General features: G+C 38.5%; 1 protein-coding gene across 1 annotated transcript in view; it reads left to right on the top strand.

Annotated features, from left to right (window-relative positions):
* The first annotated feature begins 376 nt into the window (after positions 1-376).
* Positions 377-26,532, top strand: part of SF3B6 (splicing factor 3b subunit 6) — a 38,708-nt gene continuing 12,552 nt past the window's right edge. The window contains 1 exon segment of the mRNA XM_069088301.1: positions 377-554. Within this exon segment, the coding sequence (XP_068944402.1) occupies positions 377-554 (178 nt within the window).

Raw genomic sequence — 26,532 nt, 5'->3', positions numbered from 1 at the left:
GAAGGTCAGCTTACTGAAGCAGGAACTGGATACATGTTTTTCTGGAGTGGCTGTCATGATGAAAAGTGCTGTAAAGCTGGTATAGGTTTTGTCATTAAAACTAATCTAGGCAACAAGCTTGTATGCCTACCAAAAGAAGTGAAAAACAGGCTCATGACTACGCAAATGCCACTTGCAGGAAAGTGCCGTGCCGCCATCATCAGTGTGTATGCACCAGCCATGAAAAACACTGATGAAGTCAAAGAAAACAGAAGTCTGCACAGAATGTTCTTCAATTTAACCAAGGCCTTTGATACTGTCAGCTGTGAGGGCTTATGGAAGATCATGACAAAACTGGAGAAGTTCATCAGTGTTTGTATGGCAGTTTCATGATGGCATGCCTGAAGAGGCTCTGGATAATAGACAATGCTCTCAGTTGTTCCATCACCAATGTGATGGTGTGAAGCAGGGCTGTGTGCTTGTTCCTATGCTTTGTAGCATGATGTTTTCAGTGAAGTTGTCAGATGCCTCCAAAAAGGATGAAAATGGAATCAAGGCCAGCTACCACACTGACAGTAAATTATTTAAGTTGAAAAGGCTACAAGCCAAGACTAACATATAGGAAGAGTTGGCGCATGACATTTTGTTCTTAGAAAAATTGTACTTAATTCAGCCTCTGAAGCTGAAATGCAAGAATATGGATTTATTTTTTTTGCCTCTTATGCTAATTTTGGCTTGAAAATTAATGCCAACAAAACAGAGGCTCTCTACCAGTCAGCACCATACACACACTCATATATACACACACCACCACCACCACAACAACAACAACAACATCAATTATACCAAATGAAGAAATTTTGCATGTTGTGAATAAGGTCACTTACTTTGGCAGTAAACTTTTCAGGGATAGACACACAGATGATAAGGTTGGCTCACCCGTTGCCAGAACTAATGTTGACAGAATCATTGTGCTGACCTCATTGTTGTATGCCTGTGAAGCCTGGACAGTCTACCAGCACTATGACAGGAAACTGAATCACCTCCATTTGAATTATCTTAGGAAGATTCTGAAGATCACCTGGCAAGTTAATATGCCAGACATAAAGTCCTTTCTCAAGCTGAACTGCCAAGCATTCAAACACTCCTGCAGAGAGTGCAACTCTGATGGGCTGGCCATTTTGCTAAAATGCCTAATGTACATTTGCCTAAAGAATATTTTACAGAGAACTCATACAATGATAATGCTCACACAGAGGTCAGAAGAAGTGATAGAAGGATACTCTCAAGGCCTCTCTGAAGAACTTTGGTATTGATTGTGAAATGTTGGAGACATGGCACAGGACAGTCTGGCATAGTGTGCCCACATCAAAGAGGAACTCTATGAGCAAAGCAGAACTGCAGTAGCCCAGAAGAAACGTGAGATGCACAAACACAGAGACATCTCCACTCCAAATGTTCATCATTACTTGTTCCTGACTTGTGGCAGAGATCGGCCACAGTTGGACACACTGTGCATTAACTTTGACATCATGATGTTACTTTGGTCCTATTCAAGTAAGAGAACAACAACAGACAGATTTTGTTTTTATTTATCTCTGTACATGTTCTTTCCTTGCAGTAAAATATATTCTCCTTGATGCAGAGACAGACTTTGTTGCTGAGTAACCCATGGATGTAACTGAGAAAGTACCTTCCTGTTGAAGTTCAATACAATAATGGCAATGCCTTCTGCAAACGAGATAACATAAAAACTCACCATGGATAGAGAATCTTTTTTTAAACTAGGATTTAGTTGAGTACAATCTACAACAGTATCTTTCCTAAGAAAATCCCAAAAAGGGTCAAAAAAAGTAAGAAATGACTGAAAACAACTGAAGAATGACATTATATATGTGTACACACGCATAAATGTGGCTACTTATTTTTATTTTTTGCTTTTTGGAGAAAGGAAGGCAGGGCAATTGGGGTTAAATGACTTGCTCAAGGTCACATGACCAGTAAGTGTTAAGTGTCTGAGGCCAGATTTGAACGCAGGTCCTCCTGACTCCAGGACCGTTGCTCTATTCACTGTACCACCTAGCTGTCCCTACTTATTTTTAATTATGATACAAATCATGGTCTGATACTTTCATCAGGACGTTATATGCTTTCTTAGAATAGCTGCAATGCATTTCATTCATCATACTCCCTCAAATGCCTCTTCTGTCCTCATATAAGGTGACACAGTGTAGGATCTCTGGACAAATATGAGCAGAAATATTCTCTAAGACCCACCATTCTAAATTTTAAATGTCATCGCTTATCACATCGGTAACAGACTAGTCAATTATCTACCACATGCTGGTAATAATAGCTTGTTACTTTAGAAATCAGTTTATAGCTAAAAACATTTTCCCTGCACCATTTTTTCTTCCGTTGGGGGAAGCTTTTTTTTTTTACTTGAAATATTGTTCAATGTGGGTATTTCCCCTTAGGAAATTGTGAGTTTGGAAAAAAAACAAGAATTTGGTGGATTCCTACAGCACTCCATTCCATTGCTTAAATCTGATCCTACTTGCTGTGAACCTCAAAAGCAAAGCCATTCTTTACCAATAATTTTAATTACCTAAATAATTTATACATGCTCACAATCTCTTCTTTGGGAAAGGGAAGTTTAGCATTGCCATGTCTGAGAATTTTCATTGTCTGACATTCTATACCCTGGAAGTGAAGGTTCCATTTTTCATCCTCTTCTATCCACACATTTACGGGCCTCCAGGCTTTCATACCTGAAATAAATTTGTAACACTCTTTCTCTTTCCTCTATGGTTGACAAAATACAAAAAATAGCATGCTTTCAGGGAAAATGGCTATTCCAAAAATATTTCCTCTTTTCTAATAAAATATGTATTTCCCTATAAAAAAGAGAAAAAAACCTGACATTCCAAAATACTTAATAGAATGCCACATAAAACGAATAATTTTTTCGTGGATAAATTTGAAGTAGTCAGATGTTCAATAAAAGAATGCATTGTAGACCCATATCTCCTTAGAAGTTCTATTGCCATAGTTTAACCACATACCAACGTGACACTTTTTTTTCTCCTTTTAAAACTATTTTAAATGTTTGACTAAAAAGGGACATAGTGTGGTGGGTACAGAATCAACCTTGAATCCTGAGAAAGCCTAACACTGGCTATGTGACCCAGTCTAAATCATTTACTTTTTCAGTGATCTAGCCTAGGGCTTCTTAAAATGTTTTCCACTTGAGACTCCTTTCAAAATGTTGGCCAAGTTCATTGGCATTGCATGGTATGACAGCATGCACAGTGCGATGTGTGAATGCTTTGCATTCAGAACCAAGATTACAGTGAAGCTGTGTGATTCAACATGGGGAGGTGCTGCCAGAAACACCTTGGATTCATTACACATTTGATTTTTAATTAACTTTTGGTCATTGCACATTCAGGAAACTTTTACTGGTGCCAAGTTTTTCACAACCACATATGGGGTCCCAACTCATAGTTTAAGAAGCAGTAAAGGCAACTTGCTAAGAATGAGCAATATACAAGCTATTGGACTGAATTGGTAGCAGTAACTAGTTGTCTCACCTGGGAGTTAATACCAATAAAATGACAGGTCAAGTTTCTCCCCTTATTAAAAATTACAGCAAATATCAATAATGACAAATAAACTTACTAAGTAGCTATGTCAGTTAATTTCAATATATAAAATTATAGTAACAGTTTTTCATTCATTACAAGTTTCCAATAATTGTATTATTTGTCTACTCATTCTCATTCGCTTTTCTTCATAGAACAATAATTATTGCATGTTCCATGTATATGGTTCACTCATATCAACTTTCCATGAAATTTTATTTCCAATTTTCTTGATATTTCTCATACTTATAAGTCTTAATGTCATTATATTTCACACTATAGACATTAATAAAATTAAACTTATAAAACTCAACCATTTAAATTGGTTCTAAATATAGAGAATTATATATAATGTTACTGAATTTTTTGAACACAGCTTGTTTTGCTTTTGATAATATTTTAGGAATGTTGTTGCAAGAAGATCCATTCTATTAAAATTTAGAATATGTAAGTAAAAGGTTTTATTGCATACCTTTTCTACAAGCCTGGCAGGTAGAAACAACTACAGAGTAAAATATCTCTGAAAGGTAAGTAGATTTCTGAATATGTACTATTTTAAAAAATCCTTATAATATACAGAAAAAGACATATCCATGCTTGATCCACAAATAGGCAGCTACTAGCTTTGGGGAGGGGAAAGAGACTTTCTAACCTGCTAGTCATAGATCATGTAGAGATGTCAGACATCATAGATGTTTTCTTTTGGTTAACCTTTCCAAATAATTGACACAAAAGGAGGCAAACCAAGGTCGTTAGATGTAACACACCATTGCCACCACATGGGAAAATTCCCTTCTTTGCCAGTTATGGAAGTAGAGGAAGCCTTGGTTATCGAAGTATATGCCAGCTGAGTATAAACATGGATTGGCTATACCAAGGTGGAAATGCTTTCAACATACTATCATCAATCTAGAGCTAAGAGGAACCATAGGGGCCTCCTGGTCTGAACTCTTCATATTAAAGATGAGGAAATTGAGGCCAAAGAAAGTTGTGACTTGCTTAATGTCACACAGTGTGGAAAAAATGATATCAATTCTGCAATGATTTGCTTATCTAAGTAGGGAGAAGAGTACCTTAAAGTTCAACATAAGGTGATGAATTTTTTGACCATGGTGAAAAATATAAAACATTCCTCAGTCCTTAGTAGTAGTGATAGAGAGCAGGAAAGGAAGTTGAGAGTTCTACAAATCATGGAGTTTATCTACAAACATTAAACTAATTTTCAGCATTTTAATATGTGAACTTAGTTCAGAAAACAACAATGGATAATGTTAGACTTACCTCTATATTTTTTGCAAAATTTCAGGATAAATGAAACCAGAAGAAACAAAGAAACTGTAGACAAATGGAAAGATGCTTCACAGTCTGCCCTTGAAACAAATAAATCAGTTGAGGAATAGATCCCACCCTTGTCTAAGTACTAGGGATACAAAGAGAAAAATGAGACAGTCCTTGTTTGCAAGGACAGTGAAATATTATTTCAGGGGCACTTGGTCATCTCATCTCACAGTAATCACAGTGAGCATAAATACATGCTGAACTCAACATGCTGGTTCCACAGCTGCCTCACCTGTCTCTCCCGCCCCTTGAATTGGCTTTTTAATATCTCCTGGGTGTGTTTTTTAGTTTTTCATTGATGCTTAATTGTCTTTGTTCTTCTGTTCTCTTCTTTTCCTTCCCTTCTTTTCCCTTTCCTTCTTTTCCTTTTTTTTGTTGTTGTGTCTTTTGTCATTTCTTTTGTATGGATTTATTTTTAAGATATCTTTTTTGTTTTGCTTTTTTGGAGGGGGAGAATGCAGGGCAATTGGGGTTAAGCAACTTGCCCAAGGTCACAGGGCCAGTAAGTATTAAGTGTCTGAGGGCACATTTGAACTCAGGTCCTCCTGATTCCGGGGCCTGTGCTCTATTCACTGCACCACTTAGCTGCCCCAGATTTTCAAGATATCTTAAAGATGAGAAGGATTCCTAACAAAAGGGAAAAACAGCAGGCAGTACTTTTACCAAATAAACAAACTTGGGAAGGAGGGAGGGAAGGAGGGAGAGGGAGAGAGTGAGAGAGGAAAAGAGAGACAGGGAGACAGAGAGAAAGAGAGAAAATGTTACATAAATGGGAAGGTTTCTGCAAATGAGTTGCTAAATGAGATCATATCTTCATAGTCACGTAACTGAGAATTTAAAAGAATATAAGATCTCACTGGACTTATTGTTTGTTGACTTCAAAAAAAAGGATCTTGACTCAGGAGAACAAAAACAAAAACCTTACAAATTCTCCTCAGGCCAAATATTTTTTAACACAGATTTTAAAATCATAAAAGATCCTATGAGAGATATGACCTGAGTAATTATTTTGTTGAAACACATAAATATGTGTGTGCTCACATACATATTCTCACATAAGGTGCTCACCTTGAATAATGTGTGGTGAAAAGCCCAAATTAAAGAAAGCTTTCTTATTGATGTTGATTGCTTACAAATACTGTTATTCTCAGTTAACAATATAAATACATCAAGCTCTGCAATATTATCAAACCTTCTCAATGAGAAGAATATTAAACAGAATGATCAAGCTCACCATACACATTGGAAAAAATAAAACATCGTCGATTTTTATATGAAAAATGTATATGGTGTGCATTACAGTATAATTGACAGCTGTTCTTTGAGATATTACTTTGATGTATATACAAATATGAAAAAGATCCATACTTTCAAAGTCCCTGAAATAAGGCTATGAGAGAAGCAATAGGAAAAGACACAAGGACTTGGGTTAAACAAGGATATGGAAAATATAAAGTTAGGGGTCTTGGATTTGTTGGAAAATTCCAGATGATTTCTGTGGGGAGGTAAAACTTGAAAAAAAATTAGGGAAAAGAGTGAGATTGACAAGATAAAGGAAGAGTAAAACTTAAGCTGAAAGAGGAAAAGAGTTGAGGAAATGGACACAAAGGGCAGAAAAACTCTAGGGGGAAGAAATGGTAATTGCTAAAGAAAGGTAGTAAGAAAAAGTAAGTAAACCACTTTAAAAATAAATGTTATCTATACATCTTATTTTATATCCCTTAAATTGCCCAATGTATCCCTCCCCAAAATTTCCCACAGAGTCATTCTTTTTAATAATAATAATGAAGAAGGGGAGAAAAGGTCAGCAAACCTACTCATCAAATTAAACAAATGCACAATGTTCCAAACCAGTGCACTTCCATTTCTGCAGAATGTTTGGGGGAGGATTTCTTCTCATCTCTATTCTTTGGTGCTAAGTTTCATCAGTGTAATTTTGCAGCAATTGGTTTTTATTATATTGTTGTAATTGTTCTTTCCATTTCCATTGTGGTAATAATTGTGTTTACTGTTTTCTTCATTCTTCTAAGTAAAAGCAATTGTTGAATAGGTACAAATTTAGTAGGAGAATGAAAGGAAGTTGAGTGTGGTTATAAAATATTTAAGGAGTTATTAAAAGGGGTTAAAGATAATAAAGATATAGACCAGTGAAGGTATTAAAAAGGAGAACAAGGACAAGAGGGGATAAGAAAATGGTCATGAAAGAATGTAAATTATCATTAAAAAAAAGAGAACAGAGAAAATTTCCTTGGATGTGTTTTTATATGCTTATTTAAGGGACTTCCACTTAAAATAAAATACAGACTGGTACCAGTTCAAAAATAGTTTCAAGATTAATTTTTTTTTCATATATTCAGTGGTTTTTCTTCCCTGCCTTTTCTGTGTGATTGATGGTCTTCCATCCTTTTAAGTTTTGCTTAAGAGTATTACTTTTTAAAAGTATGCGTTCAGTCTTCAGCATAAGATAGTGCGTAATAATCTATATTTTGCCACTGGACCCAGATGACTCAGAGGAGAAAGTGAGGCTGGTGACTTAACCCTTCCTCACTTAAATCCAATTAACTTGAAAGTTATGGCATCATTATCCTGATGTCATGGTCCTCTTCAAGAATAAGGGATGAACAACAAGCTCTGTGAGTAGTAGTAGGAGCTGCCCACTGGCATCCAGTTGGCCAATTGGTCAACAGAGCTCCTTCCTTCCTTCCTTCCTTCCTTCCTTCCTTCCTTCCTTCCTTCCTTCCTTCCTCCCTCCCTTCCTCCTTCCTCCTTCCTCCTTATCTTCCTTCTGTCCACAAAGGGTATCATACCCTTACTGAAGAGGTTACCCACTAAGAGGATTAGGGTTGCTCTGAAGACCCCAAAAGACCAACACACCAGGTCCTGCTGAATGAATTTGACTCAAGTCTTTTCAGACCAAGAAGAGTAAAATTTATTAATAGTTCGCTTGCAATAGACACAAAGTAAGTCTGTGCTAGGTCATTCTGTGGTGCTCTTACTATTCCATGGCTCTCTCACTATTCTATGACAATCTATGGTGCTCTCACTCTTCTATGGCACTCTCATTCTTCCATGGCACTCTCACTATCCTATGGCATTCCATGGCTCTCTCACTATTCTATGGCACTCTATGGCACTCTCACTATCCTATGGCATTCTATGGTGCTCTCACTCTTCTATGGTGCTCTCACAGCACTCTCACTATTCTATGGCACCACATGGTGTGAGATGGAGTCTTCCATACAGAGGAATCTAGGGGTGGTCTAGGGGAGGAGTTTGGGGAGGGTCTTCAGGAGGACTTAATGAGGTCAACGAGTGATTAAGGGTGGGAAGTAGCTGGAGGACACAGACAATGGTGGGCTAGGCCAGTTCCAGGATGTTTTTTTTTTTTGATAGACTCCAGAGTGGGAAGTAGATGAACAATGGAGGTCTAGGCTAGTAACTAGGCTAGTAGTTAGTAGTAGTAGTAGCCGACCCACAATGTAAGGCTTATTGCCTCATGCAAATGCCTCATCAAATGAGACAAATGGACAAAAAGAGTCCAAGAGAGGTTCCCAGAGTCTGTACCTCAAGGACTCAAGGAGAGCTTGAGGGGGCTCCCAGAACCCATATCTCATCATTACCTGTGGGTGCTGTGCCTAAAGGAAGGCAAATTTTGATTCCTGAAACCTCACAAGATATCTTGGAGTTTTGAGCTAGATCTTTTTTTTTTCTTGAGGGCCATGCCTTAAACCCAAATCACTCTGGCCTTCATTGACTGCCCAACAATAGGTCTCAGGCCAAGCCTTACTTGGTCATTGGGTCCTGATTGACTCAGAGTAAATGCAGATAGCAATTGCTTCTGTTTTGACCAGAAACCCTGAGGGTCTTTCTTTCCCAGGGTGACTTATTTTTCTCTCTTTTTTGACTAGGTAAAAGAGGCTATTCTCTGCCTTATTTCTTACCCAGCCTTAATCACTGACTGAGACATTGCCTTAATCAAACTAAGACCTCTTTAAGACCTTAGCTTTGAAAGGCCAAGGTCCTCTACTGCTTCCTGGGTCATCTCTACTCATCCTGATCTATATGTCATCACTGGACTCAGATGGCTCTTGAGGAGAAAGTGAGGCTGGTGACTTTACAAAGTCTTCCCTCACTTATATGCAATTCACTTGCATGTCATGGCATCACCTCCCAGATGCCACGATCCTCTTCAAGAATGAAAGACAAACAGCAATAACAACATGAGTGAATTTTGCCTTGAAGTAGGAATGCCTGGGTTGTGTATATATATATATATATATATATGTATGTATGTATGTATGTGTATATGGATATATGTAAATTCTTCAACTTGTAAAGGTTACAAGTCATAATCAAAGTAGAAGGAGTGTTGTGGATGATCTTCTGTTTGCAGATGATTGTGCACTCAATGCAGCCTCTGAAGGGGAGATAAAACAAAGTATGGATCAATTCTCCCCCACTTGTGCTAATTTTGGCCTAACAATCAATACCAAGAAAAGACAGGTACTCCATCAGCCACCACTACATCCCCTATACATGAAACACTGGTTGTAGCAAATGAAGAAGTTTTGAATGTTGTGGACAATTTCACTTACTTGGGAGTGTAATCTCCAGGGATGTACATGTTGATAATGAGGTTGATGCATGGATTGCCAGAGCTAGCTCAGAGTTTGAGAGGCTCTGAAGGAAAGTATGGGAGAGAAGAGGTATTAGACTGACTACCAAATTGAAGGTCTACAGAGCCATTGTGCTGACCTCATTGTTGTATGCTTGTGAAACCTGGACAGTCTACCAGTTCCATGCCAGGAAATTGAATCTCTTCTATTTGAATTGTCTTAGGGAGATTTTGAAGATCACCTGGCAGGATAAAGTACCAGATACTGAGATCCTTTTGTGAAGTGAAGTGGCAAGCATTCAAACTGCAGCTCCGATAAGCCAGACACATTATTCAAATGCAAAAAGTTTGCTTGCCAAAAAGACTATTTTATGGAGAACTCACACAAGGGCAAGTGCTTGCATGATGGGCAGATGAAGTGATACAAGGACTCTCTCTTAAGAATTTTGGAACTTGGGCTGCTAGGTGGCGCAGTGAATAGAACACTGGCCCTGGAGTCAGGAGGACCTGAGTTCAAATCCGGCCTCAGACACTTAGCACAAAAAAACTAGCCATGTGACCTTGGGAAAGTCACTTAACCTCAATTGTCTTCCAAAAAGGAAAAAAAAAAGAATTTTGGAACTGATTGTGTGAGATGAGAAACATTGACACAGGACCCCTTATCATGGTATACCTACATCAGAGAAGGTGCTGTGCTCCAAGAGCAAAGCAGAATTGAAATTCCTCAAAGGAAACACAGGACATGCAAATTTAGAATATCCACTCCAAATGTTCATACAGACTACCCTGACTTGTGGTAGGGCATTCTGAGCTGCTATTGGTCTGATCAGCCACAATGGGACATACTGAAACTTGACTCTAGGATAGTGATGCCATTTTGGTCCTCTTTGAGAATGAAGGACAACCAAGCAACCAATATACACATAGACAACATATATATGCACCTGCATTGTACATCATATGTCATTGCATATGCTATGTATATACAGACACGTTTGTGCCTCTGCATGTGTATGTCCATCCATATAAAGGGCACTGGAAAACGATGGATATAGAGTCAGTCTTGACCCCAACAAGACTGCCTGGCTCATCTTCTCTCCTCTATCTTTTTATTCTTCTATGACACTCCTTAAGGTCCTAGAGTTTAAATATCATCTTTCCACACTAACTGTCAGATGGATAAACCTAACTCTAATCACTTTCCGAAGCCCTGGCCCTGTGTCAGAAACTGCCTATTGAATATTTCGCACTGGATGTTCCATAGCCCATGTTCAGCTTATCCAAGATAGAATGTGCTATCCTTCCTCTTTGGAACTTCCCTATGGTTATTGTTGCTCTTCAGGGCCTTGCTATTCTTCTAGCAAATACGTATTTGTAACTTCTGCCCTGTGGTGACTTGTTATCTATCCTGTACACATCTTGTATGTACCTAGTTATCTTCACATTTGCCTCTCACATTAGAAATGAGTTCCTTAAGAGCAGAATTATTTTTTTCCTGCTTTGCATCTTCATTGTTTATTAAAACACATAGAATATAGTACTAACTCTTACTTGACCAATAGTGATGCTTGACTTCTTTTTGTTTCTTTCTACTCATAAATAAACTCAGTTGTCAGGTTGTATTGGGTCTATTTCTACAATTCTTCTCCCAGCAATCCCCTTGTCTCTACCTGCACAGTCCACCAGTCCAATTCAAGTCACATTACTTCTTATCAGGACTGTTGCAATACCTTTCACATTGATCTTTTTGCCTCAAATGGATCCTCACCAATCCATTTTCCACACAGCTGACAACATGATATTTCTGAAGCTCATCTCTGATTACATCACTCCCTTTCTCAAGTAGTCTCAGCAGCTCTCTATTCCTTCTAAGATCACAGGATCATACATTGTGAAATGGAAGGATCCTGAGAAGTCATATAGTCCTCCTTCCTCATGTTATAGATTAAGAAACTAAGTCCCTATTTGACAACATTAAAGTCCTTCACAGACTAGCTTAGATTCATCTTTCTAGGCCTATTTTACTTTACTTCCCCCAAAACAGACATTTCATAAACTCCCTTGGTCACTTTAAACTAGTTTTGGTAGTGTTTATTACACAAGACCATCTAGCTCCTCAGTGTACTTTGCACAGGTTGCCCTCCACCCCTAGAAAGCTTTCCTTTCTCATCTTTGCCTCTCAGAATCCCTCTTTTTCTTCAAAGCTGATCTCAAGAACCACTTCCTACATGGTACCTTTGCTGACTCTCCCCCACATGCCAACTACTAATGCCTCTTTGGCAAAATTACTCTAGCATTTATTTTTGTAATTTTATTTATGTTTACATGCATTGCATAAATATTGGTTTTTTTCAAATAACATGTAAGTTTCTCGAGAACTGAAAATGATTCCATTATTGTTATTGTAACTCTAATACCTAGCATTATAATTATTAAATGTTTATTATTGCTTATTAAGCATCTACGTGGCACCAGGAATTATGTTAAGGTATGCAATGAGAAAAAGATGCAACAGTCCGTGCCCCTCAAGAAGCTTATTCTCTATTGGGAGAAATTACATGCCCACATACAAGTGTATATAAAACATAGATAATCCCTGTCCTCAAGGAGCTTAAATTTTATTGAAGGAAACAGAACATGCTCCTATATGTAAATATAAAATCTATACATAGTAAATACAAGGTAATGATGAGGGGCATTTCATCTGAAAAAAAATGACCTGAGGATTTTATTGTACTGAAAGCACAAAATGTATTCAATTATTTGAAGGTAAGCAACTAGATCAGAGTTTTCCAAACTTATTTGACCTACTGCCTCCTTGTCAAAAGAAATAAATTATAGAAGACAACGGGGGCCGGCACAGAGGCCCTGACGAGGCCTGATCAACGTGGCGACAAGTTGGCCCACCAACCACAAGGGCCACTGCCAGGCTTATCACTGAGGGGCTGGGACTGGATGGAGCTGGGTAAGAGTCAAATGCAGGTCTCCTGGCACTGCCAGCAGATACTCCTGGGACTACCAACCCACAGCCTGGAAATTTAAAAAGTCCCTATCTGGACTTCGAAAGACCAGGATGGCAGAATGAACCCCAGCTGCTCCAATGCCCCCCTCTTATCCTGAAAACAGTAATTATTGCCCCAAAGCAAAACTTTAAACAATAACAGCTTGGGAACCCTAGAGGAAGGTCATGGCTTAGGCCCTGCCTCAAAATGTGTAAAAGGCAGACTGCAAAGACAAAGACTCTGGAGTCCTACTATTGTGAGTGGGAGGAACCAAATTCAGAGGGAGACAGTGCTGACTCCACACCCACAGCTGAAGCCTCAACAGGGAACTGGTCTCAAGCACAGAAAGCATTCTTAGATGAGCTCAAAAAAAACTTTGAAAATCAAATAGAGAGATAGAAGATAAAATGAATAATTCTTTTAAAATCAAAATTGCAAAATTAGAAAAAACATTACAATGAAGAAAACAGTTCCTTAAAAAAGAAAAAAAAATGTGTGATATGGAAAAGGATCTTCAAAAACTAACCGAGGAAAATAATTTGCTAAAAACTAGAATCAACCAAATTGAAGCAAATAACTCTTTGAGGAACCAAGAATCAGTCAAACAAACATCAAGAATGAAAAATTAGAAAAAGAGGTAAAATATCTCAATGGAAAAATAACTGACCTCGAAAACAGATCCAGGAGAGAGAATCTGAGAATCATAGGCCTACCGGAAAATCACAATGAAAAAATGAGCCTGGACAACATCCTCCAAGAGCTCATCAAGGAAAATTGCCTGAGATACTAGAACCTGAGGGTAAAACAGAAATCGAGAGAATCCACCTGTCACCTCCTGAAAGAGATCCCAAATCGAAAAGTCCATAAAATGTTGTGGCCAAACTCCAGAACTATCAGGCAAAGGATAAAATACTACAAGAGGCCAGAAAGAAATAATTCAAATATTGAGGAACCACAGTGAGGATCACAAAGGTTCTGGCAGCTTCTACACTGAAAGACTGGAGGAACTGGAATATGATTTTTCTCAAAGCAAAAGAACTCAGGTTACAACCAAGGATCACGTATCCAGCAAAACTGAACATAAGATATAAAAGATTTCCAGACCTTCCTGATGAAAAAGGCAGAGCTCAATGGAAAATTCAACCTCCAATTACAAGACACAAGAGAGACATAGAAAGAAACAAGGAGCAGATGGTCTTCATATTTACCTGGAGAGTCTTATACGAACTGATGCTGAGTGAGAAGACCAGAACCAGGAGAAATCTGTACACAATTACAGACACAACATATGTGGGATGACCAACTTTGATAGACTGGACTCTTCTCAGAAATCCAGGGTTATAAGTCAACTCCAAAAGACTCATGATAGAGAGAGATGTCTACATTCAGAGAAAGAACTAAAAAGAATAGAGTTTGAATCCAGATTGAAGCAAACCACCTGCTCTTTTTCTTTTTCTTGTTTGGTTTGGTTTCCTCTTTCCCATTGTTCATTCCATCTGATACAATCCTTCTTTACAACCTGACCAATGTCTAATGTGAAAGTATTTGCAGATGCTATACTTGATTGTATTCCACCATGGCGGGGGGGGGGGTCGCGGCGAGGGTGTGGGGAGGAGGGGACCGAGGGGGAAAAAATTTGAAACTCAAGGAATTGTGGAACTGAATCTTATAAACTAAAAGAATGGAGGGGAAGAACAGGAAGGCAAAAAGGAATGACAACCTTTTTTTCAATGAATTTGGCTTAGGGAGGGAATGACATACACACTCTACATAGGTTATCTCACCCTAGAAGAGAATAGGGGGAAAGAGGATGAGAGGGGGGATGATAGAAGGGCGGACAGGCTGAGGGGGAGGGAAGTTGGAAGCACCTACTTTTGAAAAGGGACAGGATCAAAGTAGAGACTAGAACAAGTGGGGGAGGGGTGGGATAGGATGGAGGGAAATATAGTCAGTCTTTCACAATAGATCCACTATGGAAATATTTTGCATAGCTACACATGTAGATTGAATTGCTTATCTTCCCAGTAAGGGTGGGTGACAAGGGAGGTAGAGAAAGAATCTGGAATTCAAAGGTTTAAAATAAAATGTTTAAATACACACACACATATGTATATATAATTTTACATGTAAGTGGGAAATAAGATGTACAAGCACTGGGGCATAAAGATCCACTGTGAACTACTGGAAAATCAGAGGGGGAATGTGTAGTGGCAAGCACCCCAAGCGTCCTCAGGGTTTGCTGCCAACACAGGTTCTTAGATCTACTTTGTTAAAGGAAAGCAACTCAAAATGGGGTTAACAAGCTTACTTTAATCAGTCAAACATATATCTTTTACCTCGTTCAGGGGAAAAAGGTCAGCACCCCGAACTTCAAAGTATACAGGCAGAATTATCAAGACAGAAAAACAAATCAAGTAGACAGATTTCCAAACTGTCCAACCATTACATCCATACCCAATCAACATCTGGGTTTCAAAGCTGGGGGGCTCTGGACAATGGCTTCGGCTTCCCAGAATCCAGATCAAATCACAGAACCCTTCTCAAAGTGAGCCCCAAAACAAAGCCTCAAATCAGGGTTTATATACCCTTCTCCTGGCTCAGAGAATGTAACAACCTTATTGACCCACTGGCCAATCAAGAAGTATCTACTGAAAAACAAGCCTCCCACCCCAGGCTCCAGGTGCACTTTAGCCTAGGGGCAGGGAAGATCTTAAAAATTTGCATCCCCATTACAGAATGTTATAGGAATGCAAATTTTTAAGATCTTCCCTGACCCTAGGTTAAGTGCACATGGAGCCTGGGGTGGGAGGCTTGTTTTTCAGGAGATACTTTGTGATTGGGCAGTGGGTCAAGACGGTTGTTACATTCTCTGGGCCAGGAGAAAGCTATATAAACCCTGTCATGAGGCTTTGTTTTGGAGCTCATTTTGACAAGTGTTGTGTAATTTGACCAGATGAGACTTTGGGCAGCCATTGAGAGAGCCCCGGCTTTGAAAACCCAGATGTTGATTCTTCCCTCTCTGGTAACAATTAGTTAAGGATTAGGTATGGATGTAAAGGTCAAGACAGTTGGAGGCCTATCTGCTTGAAATGTTTTTCTGTTTTCTTGTAACTTTTGTCTGTATACTCTGAAGTTTGGGGTGCTGACTTTTTCCTCTGAACAAGGTAAATGATATATTTGATTGATTAAAGTAAGATTGTTAACCCATTTTGAGTTGCTTTCCTTAGAAAAGCAGACCTAGGAACCGGTGTTGGAAGCCACTCTGGGTATGTCAGGGTGCTTGCCAATATAGGGAATGGGGGAAGATATGGGAGAGAGCAGATTGAGGGAGGGGATAATTCAATGGGATCACTGTTTTGGGGTGTGGGTAGGGGAAAAACGGGGAGAAAACTTGTAACTCAAAATCTTGTGGAAATGAATGATGTAAACTAAAAAATAAATAAATGGGAAAAAAAAAGAAAAAAATACCCAGTGCACCGTGGAAATCTACTTTCTGTCATTTCAAAAAAATTTTAAATATACATTTTTAAATGAAGCATCTTAAATTCAATAGTTTATTGTAAATTTGTGGGAGTGGGGGTTTCCTACATTGAAATTTTGTTGACACTATATTGTGTCATACAACTGTAAAATATCATATTGTAAACAAGTCATTACCTGCACATATTCCTGCCAATACATGCTGGACTTCCTGACAAGTTATAACACATTTTCCTGCCAATACTTGTTTGTTAAGAACTGTCAGCGAACTTGATGACCAATCAGTTATAACTTGGATTTCATGCGTTTATTTGGAAAATAAAATAATCACTTTGACTTTAACTCTGCTAAACAACAGATGAAACATGTACAAATGTTTTTTTTTCAAAATTTTCTTCTCGCTCTTCTTTCCTTATGCTTCTATCACCCCATTATTTTTATTCAACTCCCCCCAGCTGCACCCAAGGCCCTCCCCCCCCACCCCAGATTATTCCATTGTTCCATAAGGGACAGTATTGTCCACTTTGGGAACATCTGGTGGATGGAGCAATGGATAGAGTACCAGACCTGGAGTCAGGAAAACTCATCTTCCTGAGTTCAAACCTGGCCTCAGATACTTACTAGCTGTATAACCCTGGACAAATTACTTAACCCTATTTGCCTCTGATTCCTCATCTGTAAAATGATCCAAAGAAGAAAATGGCAAACTATTCTAGTATCATTGCCAAGAAAAATCCGAAAGGGGTCATAGAGAGTTGAACATGACTGAAATATGACTAAACAACAATGTAATTTTAAGGTTTTTCATATGAAAGAGGAATTCAACTTATTCAATTTGATTATGGTAGGTGGAACAAGGAGCAATGTGAGAAAGTTGTAAAGATGCAGACCTAGACATAATACAAGGAACCCTTTCCTAACAATGAGAGTGATCCCAATGATGGATTACCAAAAGGAAATATTTTTCAAATATGGGTTGGGCTAGATTTTCAGTGCGGCCTTTCTGACTATACTATTCTTTTTCATTCTATGTCACTCATCAATATGGGGAACTTCCTACACTAACTAAACTGTTGACTTATCTATGAACTGGTAAGAAAGTATCAGCACACAAAGCCAAAGTGACGTTCGAAGCACACAAAGTCAAAGTGACATTCTGGGCTTCTGTAGCTCCTAAGTGTCAAAAACAGGCTTTCAATGCATGTCTTTCTGGCTCTAAATTCAATATTCACTATATGCAATACCAGATTGCTACTCCATTAGTATCTACATATGACTAGATACACACATTTATAAACATGGATTGGAGGAAGAGATTGAATTGAGTTGCATATGGAGAAATATGTATCCCTTTAAATGACTTAAATATCCTTGCTATTAATATGTGTAATGGTATTTCTTTAATTTATTTTTGGTGGGAAGGGAGTCAAGTCTTTGGAGGGCCAGAGAGATTAAGAGATACATCCAAGATCACATGAACAATATAAGTAGAAGAACTAGTGTTCCTTCCCATCAAATACATACATTTCTAAGGTTACTTCAAACTCTAACATTCTATGATTCTTCAAATGTAGATTCTTCTTCAGTTTCTCATGAAAAGATAATGACCAAAAAAGTAGCTTGAATTTAAAAAGTATTTGTCCTATACTGATGAAATTTAAAGAAAGATGTAAATAATTCTTATCCAGTGTCCTCTCCCTGAGGATACCAGAATAGACCAGTCCCATCACCCTAACTTCCTGTTCCCCTATAGGTAGGAATCCAAGTCTCCCTTGGAGAAGACTTGAGAGATATATTCTACTCTTTCCTGGGAACTGCATTTACAGAGACCCATGTAGATATACCTACACACACACACACACACACACACACACACACTACAGTAGCGATCTATAGATAATGAAATGTTACAATGTCACAAGAATCAGTGTTCTAGGTTATCCAACCTTGGCATAGTTACTTGAAAACTCTCCTGTGGAATCCACCATGGCTGATTCCTACTTTATCCTCTGAGTGACATTAAGCTGCAATTATACAGCCTTTTCTGAGTGAGTTGAACTTCACCAGTGGGACAAAAAATGAATACTTTGAGGGCGATTTCCTTCCAGAATGAAATGTTACTGCCCCCCCACATCCCCCAAGCACCTACTACTGCAACTCCTGCCTCTATAATACCAGCGCTACAGACTGTATTAAAATTTTATCCGAACTGTATTGAGGGGTGAGGGTGTCTATGGAAAATGTAGTACGTAATCTGGCCATGACAGTATTATTGACAGAAGCTAACACATTAAGAGAAAGCGTGGGGTGGCTAGGTGGCGCAGTGAATAGAGCACTGGCCCTGGAGTCAGGAGGACCTGAGTTCAAATCCGGCCTCAGACACTGAACACAAAAACTAGCTGTGTGACCTTGGGCAAGTCACTTAACCCCAATTGCCCTGCAAAAAGAAAAAAAAAGAAAAAAAAGAGAAAGCATTAGTGACTTGGGGGGTTTGATGAGATCAAGAAAATACGGCCTAAAGAAAATTAGAAATATAGCCCTGGAAAGAATTCCAGACATCAACATTTCAGAGAATTGAAGACTCTTCTGGTGAATCTGTTCATAAAACATGGCCCTCACACTTTATTAATGGGTCTGTGGAAACTCACCAATCCACCTGGGAGAGCAAAAAATGGGTCTATTTGGAGATATCCTAAAAAGCAAATGGAAGTGAAAAAACAATTCTTTGTGAAAATCCATTATGGGATTTTAAACACATTTGAAGAGACTCAGTGAATGGTTTTCCAAAGTGTTATTAATGTGAAAGAACTTTCTTTTCCCCTTCTTGGCTCCACACTAAGTTTTCAGGATGTATTCGGTCACAGGGCACTTAGAAGGTTCAATGAATGACTTCATTATAGAGAATGGGCAATGAGTTTGAGTGTACTGAATTGTCAGCATCAGCAAGAGACATTTCTGTATGAGATAAGAACTCTTATTCAATGGTGTGCTGGATGTCTTTTGTCCTGCAGTTTTCTGGTGATTGAAGCTTCAAAGACAAGAAGAGACAGGATCCCCAACCCCATCCTAATTACTAAACACCTAAAATTGCATAGGGAAGTTTTTTTTTTAATTTCCTTCCTACTTTTCAGTCAGTGAAACCATTATCCCTGAGTTCTAATTAACTTTTAAAGATATTCAAGTTTGATTAACTTTCACCAGGATTGAGATTCAGACATTTTATCAAATGTGTTTCGAAAACTGTATTACCATTTTAATTCATTGACCTTGAACCCTTCAATTGACCCTGTCGCTATGATGTAATTGTTGTGCTGAATTTGCTCAAGCCCTTCAGGGAGTGTGATTTCAAAATGGAAAGGCCATGACAGTATCCTTGGAGAGAGCATAGTTGCCATGGAAGATAATGAAACTGACAGCAGCTATGCTAAGGAGATGAGGAAAAGTGGGAGGGCATGCCCGGCTACCCAAGAAAAAGCTGGAAAATGTGCTTGCACTGGCAGAACGAAGGACATAACCAATCAAAATTCTTTGTCTAGCTCAATATCCTGTGTGTGTGGATTACCTAAATCACTGAACCCTAAACACATTCATTAGTCCTCCAGTATGGAACATTTTCATAAAATTGCCAGAATTTAGCATAATGCTTGGCACATAATAAACAATTCATAAATGCTTATCAATTGACATTGATTATGGCTTTGGTCTTGAAAAGTCTTTTCCCAATGTCATTATTGTTCCCGGACCTTTTAGTTTTGCCATTTATAAACAGCCTTGACTTACAACCCAGCTGCTGCTACCACCTTTGGTCCTTTCTCTTTTTAGAACTATATTGCCAGCTGCCAACTTCTATTGATTTATATCCTTTGTAGCTGACCCTCTACTCCTGCTTGCTCAAGCACACACACACACACACACACACACACACACACACACACACCTCCAGAGACTTCTCAAGTGGACTTTCCAAAGCAGAAAGGCTTTAGCCAGCTTCAAGGACCCATGGAACTGTGGTCCCTAACCCATACATAAACCTCTCCCACTCCAGGGAAAGAACTATATAGCTCTCTGAGTCTCAGTTTCCTCATTTGTTCCATGATTAAGGAAAATGAAGTTAATAGGGTTAAATGACTTGGCCAAGGGTAACATAGTTAGTAAATGTCTGGGGCTGAATTTGAACCCATCTTCCTGGCTCCAGACCTGGTCTGCACCACCTACTTTCCTAAATTGGGTTCAATAAGAGATAATTTACTTTCTTTCCTGCTAGTTTCAAGGGCCCAGTCATTGGCATGGGTATTTCCTCCTACATTCTCACTTCAGCCTTCAAGCAGCCCAGAGGCATGACCAACAGAAACCATGACTTTTTTTTTCCACCCAGGTAATGTTTAATATTCAAAGGCCAACCTACAAGTTAATCCAATTTTCCTCTTTTAAATAAATTAAGATCATAGAGCTGGATACAAAACACATATTTATTTAAATCAGTATATAAAAAAGTAATTTGTTGAGTAAAGTACAAAAATCCTCAATGAAATATAAGCATTGTGTCATTAAAATTATGATGTGAATGACTTTTAGAATACTGAAATTTCATTTCTTAATCTTGATTCTATTAGCAATAAATGACTCTTATACTTTCACTAATCCATTAAAGCCGATATTGTAAATGTACTTGTAAAGAAATGTTGGTAAGTAATATAATAAAATTCTATATTGTAGCTATAACATGTTGGAGTATAATTACTATTCTTATAAAAATCTAAATGAACATGGTTAGCAATTCACTTGAAATCTAATTAACTTGTCTTAGTTATCTTGCTCAATGCCTGCAATACCCAAATAATCTTCCCAAAGTTAACATATTAATAAGAATGTGATTATGCATTTTCCTCTATTTAATTTGGATTTAATTACATTACCAAATTTAGTTTGTCTCCCAGCCAAGTATCAAATGTCAATTCTGTAAGTGCTTCATTAATAGATACTGAATCATAAGTATTTAAAAAATGAAATAAGAAAACAGACCATGTCGTTAATTTTGTGCAAATTATTAAATATGTTGATTCTTAGTTTTCCGTGTTCTAATTTGCTGTTAAACTGCACAAAAAAATAAAGTAGCCCTTTGGAAGATCTCCCACCCAGGAAAATAGGCTTTTATGCTGATAGAGAATGGTTGCTTTACTAGCTCTCTCTAGTGAGAGGATCAAGAGGTCATAACTCTCCCATCTTCTGGTCAGTGCCCTCTTAGAAGAAAACCCTTCATCCTTGTCTAGTCTTCTTACACTCTACTTCCCTTGAAGCACTCAGATCTAGTGATGCTGACCTCCTTTCAGTTACTAGAAAAAAACAAAACAAAAACTCCATCTCCAGACTCAGGGAATTTTGACTGACTACCCCTTGTGACCTCCTCATTTCTGCTTATTGGCTTCATTTAAGTCTCAGCTAAAGTCTCACCACTTTTCCAAGTCCTTAGCATTGATGCCTTCTCTCAAAGATAATCCTCAATTTATTCAGAGAAATGTTGTGGAAAAATAATTGACATAAAATGACAACTAACTGTGGAAGATGATGAAGAGAGGAGACATGAGGTTTACTCTGTGATTTTGTATTCAGGGGACTGGAACAATATTGGTGCCATTTAAAGAAATAAGGAAGATGGGAAGAAAGGTGTGCTGGGGGGAGAGATAATAAGCTGTTTTGGACATATTGAGTCTGGAATGACAGTGGAAGACAAAAGAAGATGATTACAGAAGAAGAAAAGGCATTTGGGGAGGATGTGAAATAGCTCCCTGAAGTCACAGAGTCCCTGAAGGTCAGGGACCAGAAATGTCAAAGAGAAATAATGCCCAAATTGAGCCCAGAGATCTCAACTGTGATAGGTAAAAGCCCTGAGGCAAATAACATGGAAACTCCTCAAGGATGACAAAAGTTGTTTTTGTTTTTATTTTTGGTATGTGACTTATTTATCTTGTATATACTTTAAATTTCCTTATATGTATATGAATTTCTTTCTAAAACATAAGCTCCTTGAGGATAAAGGGCACTTTTATTTATGTTTTTGTATGCCCAGCATCAATCATATCTCCAGGCAGTCAGTTAATAACCATTCATTAAGTGCTTACTCTATGTGAGTGACAGTATATATTCAGCTTGACATTTGAAAATTCAGTTTGCCAGGAAGAAGCTAATTTGGAGACACAAGATCTGACATGATCCCAGTAGAGCCTATGCTCTAGTGCAAGCTAACAAAGATGGAAACCTAAAAGAATATGTCCTTTGAACTCAGATTCAATCAGATGACTGGAAGAAACTTTGAAAGTCAATGGCCAAACTTACCTGTTTTACATTTGAGGTAATTGAGTCCCCAAAATGGAAGTGACTTCTGATCATCGATGTGACAAGGGGAAAGATTTGGATTTGAACCTTGCTCCAATTATTCAAATTCTAAGCACATTTCACTTCAAAAATACTTTCTGTAATTTCTGCTATACATCTATGACACTCTAGCTACAAAGGCATTTTCTTCAATATGGTTTGATCTCAATAGACCATAACTAATACAATCACATTTCATTTTAAATTTATTTCTACCTGGGCATCACTTAGCTCTATTGCTTCCCTCATCATCCATATTTCCCCCATTCAAGATGAAAATTTAAAATTCTATGTGTGCTTGGAGAATAGCTTTGCAGATATGGTGTAAGATCGATTTGTTTGTTATACCCATTTCTTGTTTATGAGGCTAAAGGGCAGCAGGGACTCATTTGATTGCTGAGTAGTTTGCTGAGATAAACTGTGGAGACCTGTAGGGATGGAGAAATTAAGATAGATAAGTAGAGTACAGAACAATTTGGGAAGCTTATGGCAGTTAATTCCAATACCAACATTCTAAGAAGACAGCTGGATCACATTGCTTGATGTGAAGCAATTACATGCCTAAGGAAATAGAAAAGTCATAATAAATGATGGAAAAGAGAACTGAAGATGGAAACCATTGGAATTTATTCCTAAAGCACCAGTCTGATTCTGACACACCTTTGCCCAAGAAGAGAGCAATGAATGTGAAGATAATAGATTTTGATATGGAAGAGAGAGATCTCAGAAACGAAATCCAACTCTCCGATTTTCCAAATGAAAAACTTGATACCCAGAGAAACTAAGTCGAGCTTCATATGGCTAGAAAGTGTCTGAGATGGGATTTGATCCAAGGTCTTTCCAGCTTCAAGTCTAGCATCCAATAAAATACAGACTCTTCTCTTAGGCTTTTCAAGATCCTTTGCAGTTTTATTATACATTACCACTGTTAATTGCATTGCACACCACTATCCTTCATGTACTGAATGTTCCAGCCAAATTGGCTTGCCTGTTTTTTTCACTATATACAGTAGACATCCCATCTCAAGCTTCCATGACTTCACACAAGGTGTTCTTTGTGCTGAGAATACATCTACCCATACATCTGTCTCAAAGAATCTCAAGATTCTTTCAAAGCTCAGGTCAAGTGCCCCAAGTTGCTATAACATTTTCCTTCTCCAGCCATGAAACAACTGAAAACAATAAAAAAAATGAAAACAACAACCACTTTTGTATATAACTTTGTTTGTATTTGCTTATCTGGGTTCATGTGCTAGATCCTTTGATAAGAGAACCCTGGACCTGAAGTTTTCCTAACTTCCTAACCAAATTCAAATCCAGTCTCAAGATCTTACCAGTTATGTGACTCCCAGGCAAATCACTTAACCTCTGTTTGCCTCTGTTTCCTCAATTGTAGAATGAGGACAGTGCTAGAACCTACTTCCTAGAACCTTTCTTTTGTAGTGATCAAATAAGATAATATGTTTAAAACAATTAGGACAGTGTCCAGAATATTCACTGCTGTTCACTTGTTTCAGCTCTGTATGACTCTGTGATCTCATTTGAGGTTTTGTTGACAAAGATGCTGGCACGGTTTGCCATTTCCTTTTCTAGTTCATTTTACAGGTAATAACATTGAGGCAAATAAGATTCAGTGACTGAGGCCATTTTTGAACTCAGGAAGATGAGTCTTCCTGACTCCAGGCCTAGTGCTCTATCCACTGCACCACCTAGCTGTACATGGTGGGCATTTAACAAATCTTCCCTCCCTCCCTCCTTCCTTCCCTCCCTTCCTCCCTTCCTCCTTTCCTCCTTTCTTTCTGTTGATTCATCTTTCCTATCTTCCTCTCCTCTCCCTCCCCTATAGAATATTCATATTGTTCTCACATACACCCTTATCCCCCAACTGAATTTACCATCCTCATGGCCTAGGACATTTGCATTTTGTCCTTATATGCTCAATACCTAGCACAGTGCCTGATACATAGCTGAAACTAAAGATGTGCTTGCTGAATGAATGAATGAATGAGTTTGACTTTAAGTTGAATATGTATATGATTTCCAAATCCCAGCTAAGGGAACAAATATCCACATCTGCTCACCACCACAAGATGGATTTTGGCTGCCCTCTCTCTGGGCAAAGCTTACCAACTAGTGAACACATACTCCAATCCGACTTGACCTCCTATCCGAAGACTCTAGGCCAATGTTTAAATTTCCCTTTCTGGATGCCATACACTCCACTTCAAGCCACTGAAACTCCAACCAGGACAAGACCCAAAGGCTTCATGTGCAGGTACTCTGCCATCTGAGCAGAATGGAAAACTTCTCACTGGGTGAGCCAAGAAGAACAGGGCTCAACTTGGCTGGAGCTGAGTGATACTCTTAGAACATTCATTATTCCAAATGAAGCTTTAGCTTGTGCAACAATATAAGATAGAGTCTCTGACTCAACCCAGAAACTCCTGGCCAGAGTCCTCCTCTGTGTAATGATAGGCCAAAATGTCAAGATCATGACCCAAGCAATTGAGAAGAAGGAGATGATTTTTGGATGAATGGAGACACTGCCCTTTTCCCTTGATTTAAGTTAGACTGAATTATACATTTCTATGTTTATAGTGAGAGTAGAAAATGGACTGCAAAGTAGTAGAAATATAAATACATAAATTCATACACATATATGCATATATGTATGTGTGTATGTATATATATGCATGTGTGTGTGGAGATCCCTCTAGAGAGTCATCTTAGTAATTGCTATTTTTGTCCCTTGCTGATACATACTTGACTTGGTGCAACATATTTCAACGTTGCTGACATCCAGAAATGCAATGGGTAAGGCTGAGCTTTTTCATCTGCCTCACTTCTCTTTTCCTATTTGCCTGAAGTCAAAGCATGCCACATATTTCACTCCAAATGTTGCCCATATTCTTTTGATTATTCTATAATCAGATGATGTCCATACTTGGTACTGTAACAGGCATCTCTGCATCCTCAATAAATAGGCTCTCAAAAAAGAAATGCAACATTAGGAAATAATGAGGCCAAGATGTGACTTCCAGTCAACCTTTTGGAGATTTGAAATCCTTTCTAAAAAGATGATGAAGAGCAGGTCCTTCTATATCAACGTGGCTATTCTCAGTGCCAGCCAGAGGTTCGGAGGAGCCAGACCTCTGGCCTAAGCTTTGCCAAGAGGTTCTGAGAAGTGGGAGAGAAGAAAAGAAGCATAGCTCATCAAAATTGTGCTTCTGCCCCAATCTCTAGGATGGGAGAGAGGAAGAAAGAGGCGGGTGAAGGAGGAAAGGGCTAAGGAGGGCAGAGCATAGCAGGGCAAAGGGTTTTAGGCCAGGATGCTAGTGAACCTGGGGACCTTTGATTTAGTCACTCACTCTCCCAAGTTGGATTTCAGCCTGTGCTGTTTCATGAGCAAAGAATCTCTGGTGCAGACCTAGGGAACTTTAAGTTAATTTTGACCTCATGTAGACTAACTTGGGACTCAGATGTAAGCCTTCTGGAAAAAAAGTTATACAGTTTTAGGATATTGGTGAAGGAGCACCTGTCATTCCCGGTAACTAAAGCCGAGTAAGGTTAAGGGCAGCTAGGTGGCACAATGGATAGAGTGCCCAGCCTGGCATCAGGAAGACCTGAGTTCAAATCTGTCCTCAGATACTTACTAGCTATAACTGTGGGCAAGTCACTGAATCCTGTTTGCCTCAGTTTCTCTATCTATAAAATGACCTGGAGAAGGAAATGGCACACCAATCCAGTATTTTTGCCAAGAAAACCTCAAAAGGGGTCACATAGAGTTGGACATGAACAATGACTAAATGACACGGTTAAGGGACTTGCCCATGAACACTTAGCAGGAATGGAAAAAGCAGAGTTTAGAAAATAAATGCCATTCTAGTTGGACTGGATCATGGATTGTGTGAAGGAGAGTAATACAGAGAACGCCAGTGAGGTTGGTGACTCTGGCTTCTCCCTTCCTGTTTCATCCCCTCTGAGCCTTCTGGATGACTGGATAGCTACTCCAAAAAACAGATATGTATAGAAAATATTTGTGCATTCATTCATTCATTCATTCATTCATTCATTCATTCATTCATTCATTCATTCATTCATT

The sequence above is a fragment of the Petaurus breviceps genome, unplaced genomic scaffold (assembly GCF_028583685.1).
Source record: "Petaurus breviceps papuanus isolate PSGF00001 unplaced genomic scaffold, PetGlider_PUasm1.0 185, whole genome shotgun sequence".
Lineage (NCBI taxonomy): Eukaryota > Metazoa > Chordata > Mammalia > Diprotodontia > Petauridae > Petaurus > Petaurus breviceps.
The sequence above is the reverse complement of the archived record's forward strand: the minus strand, read 5'-3'. Positions and strand labels throughout refer to the sequence as shown.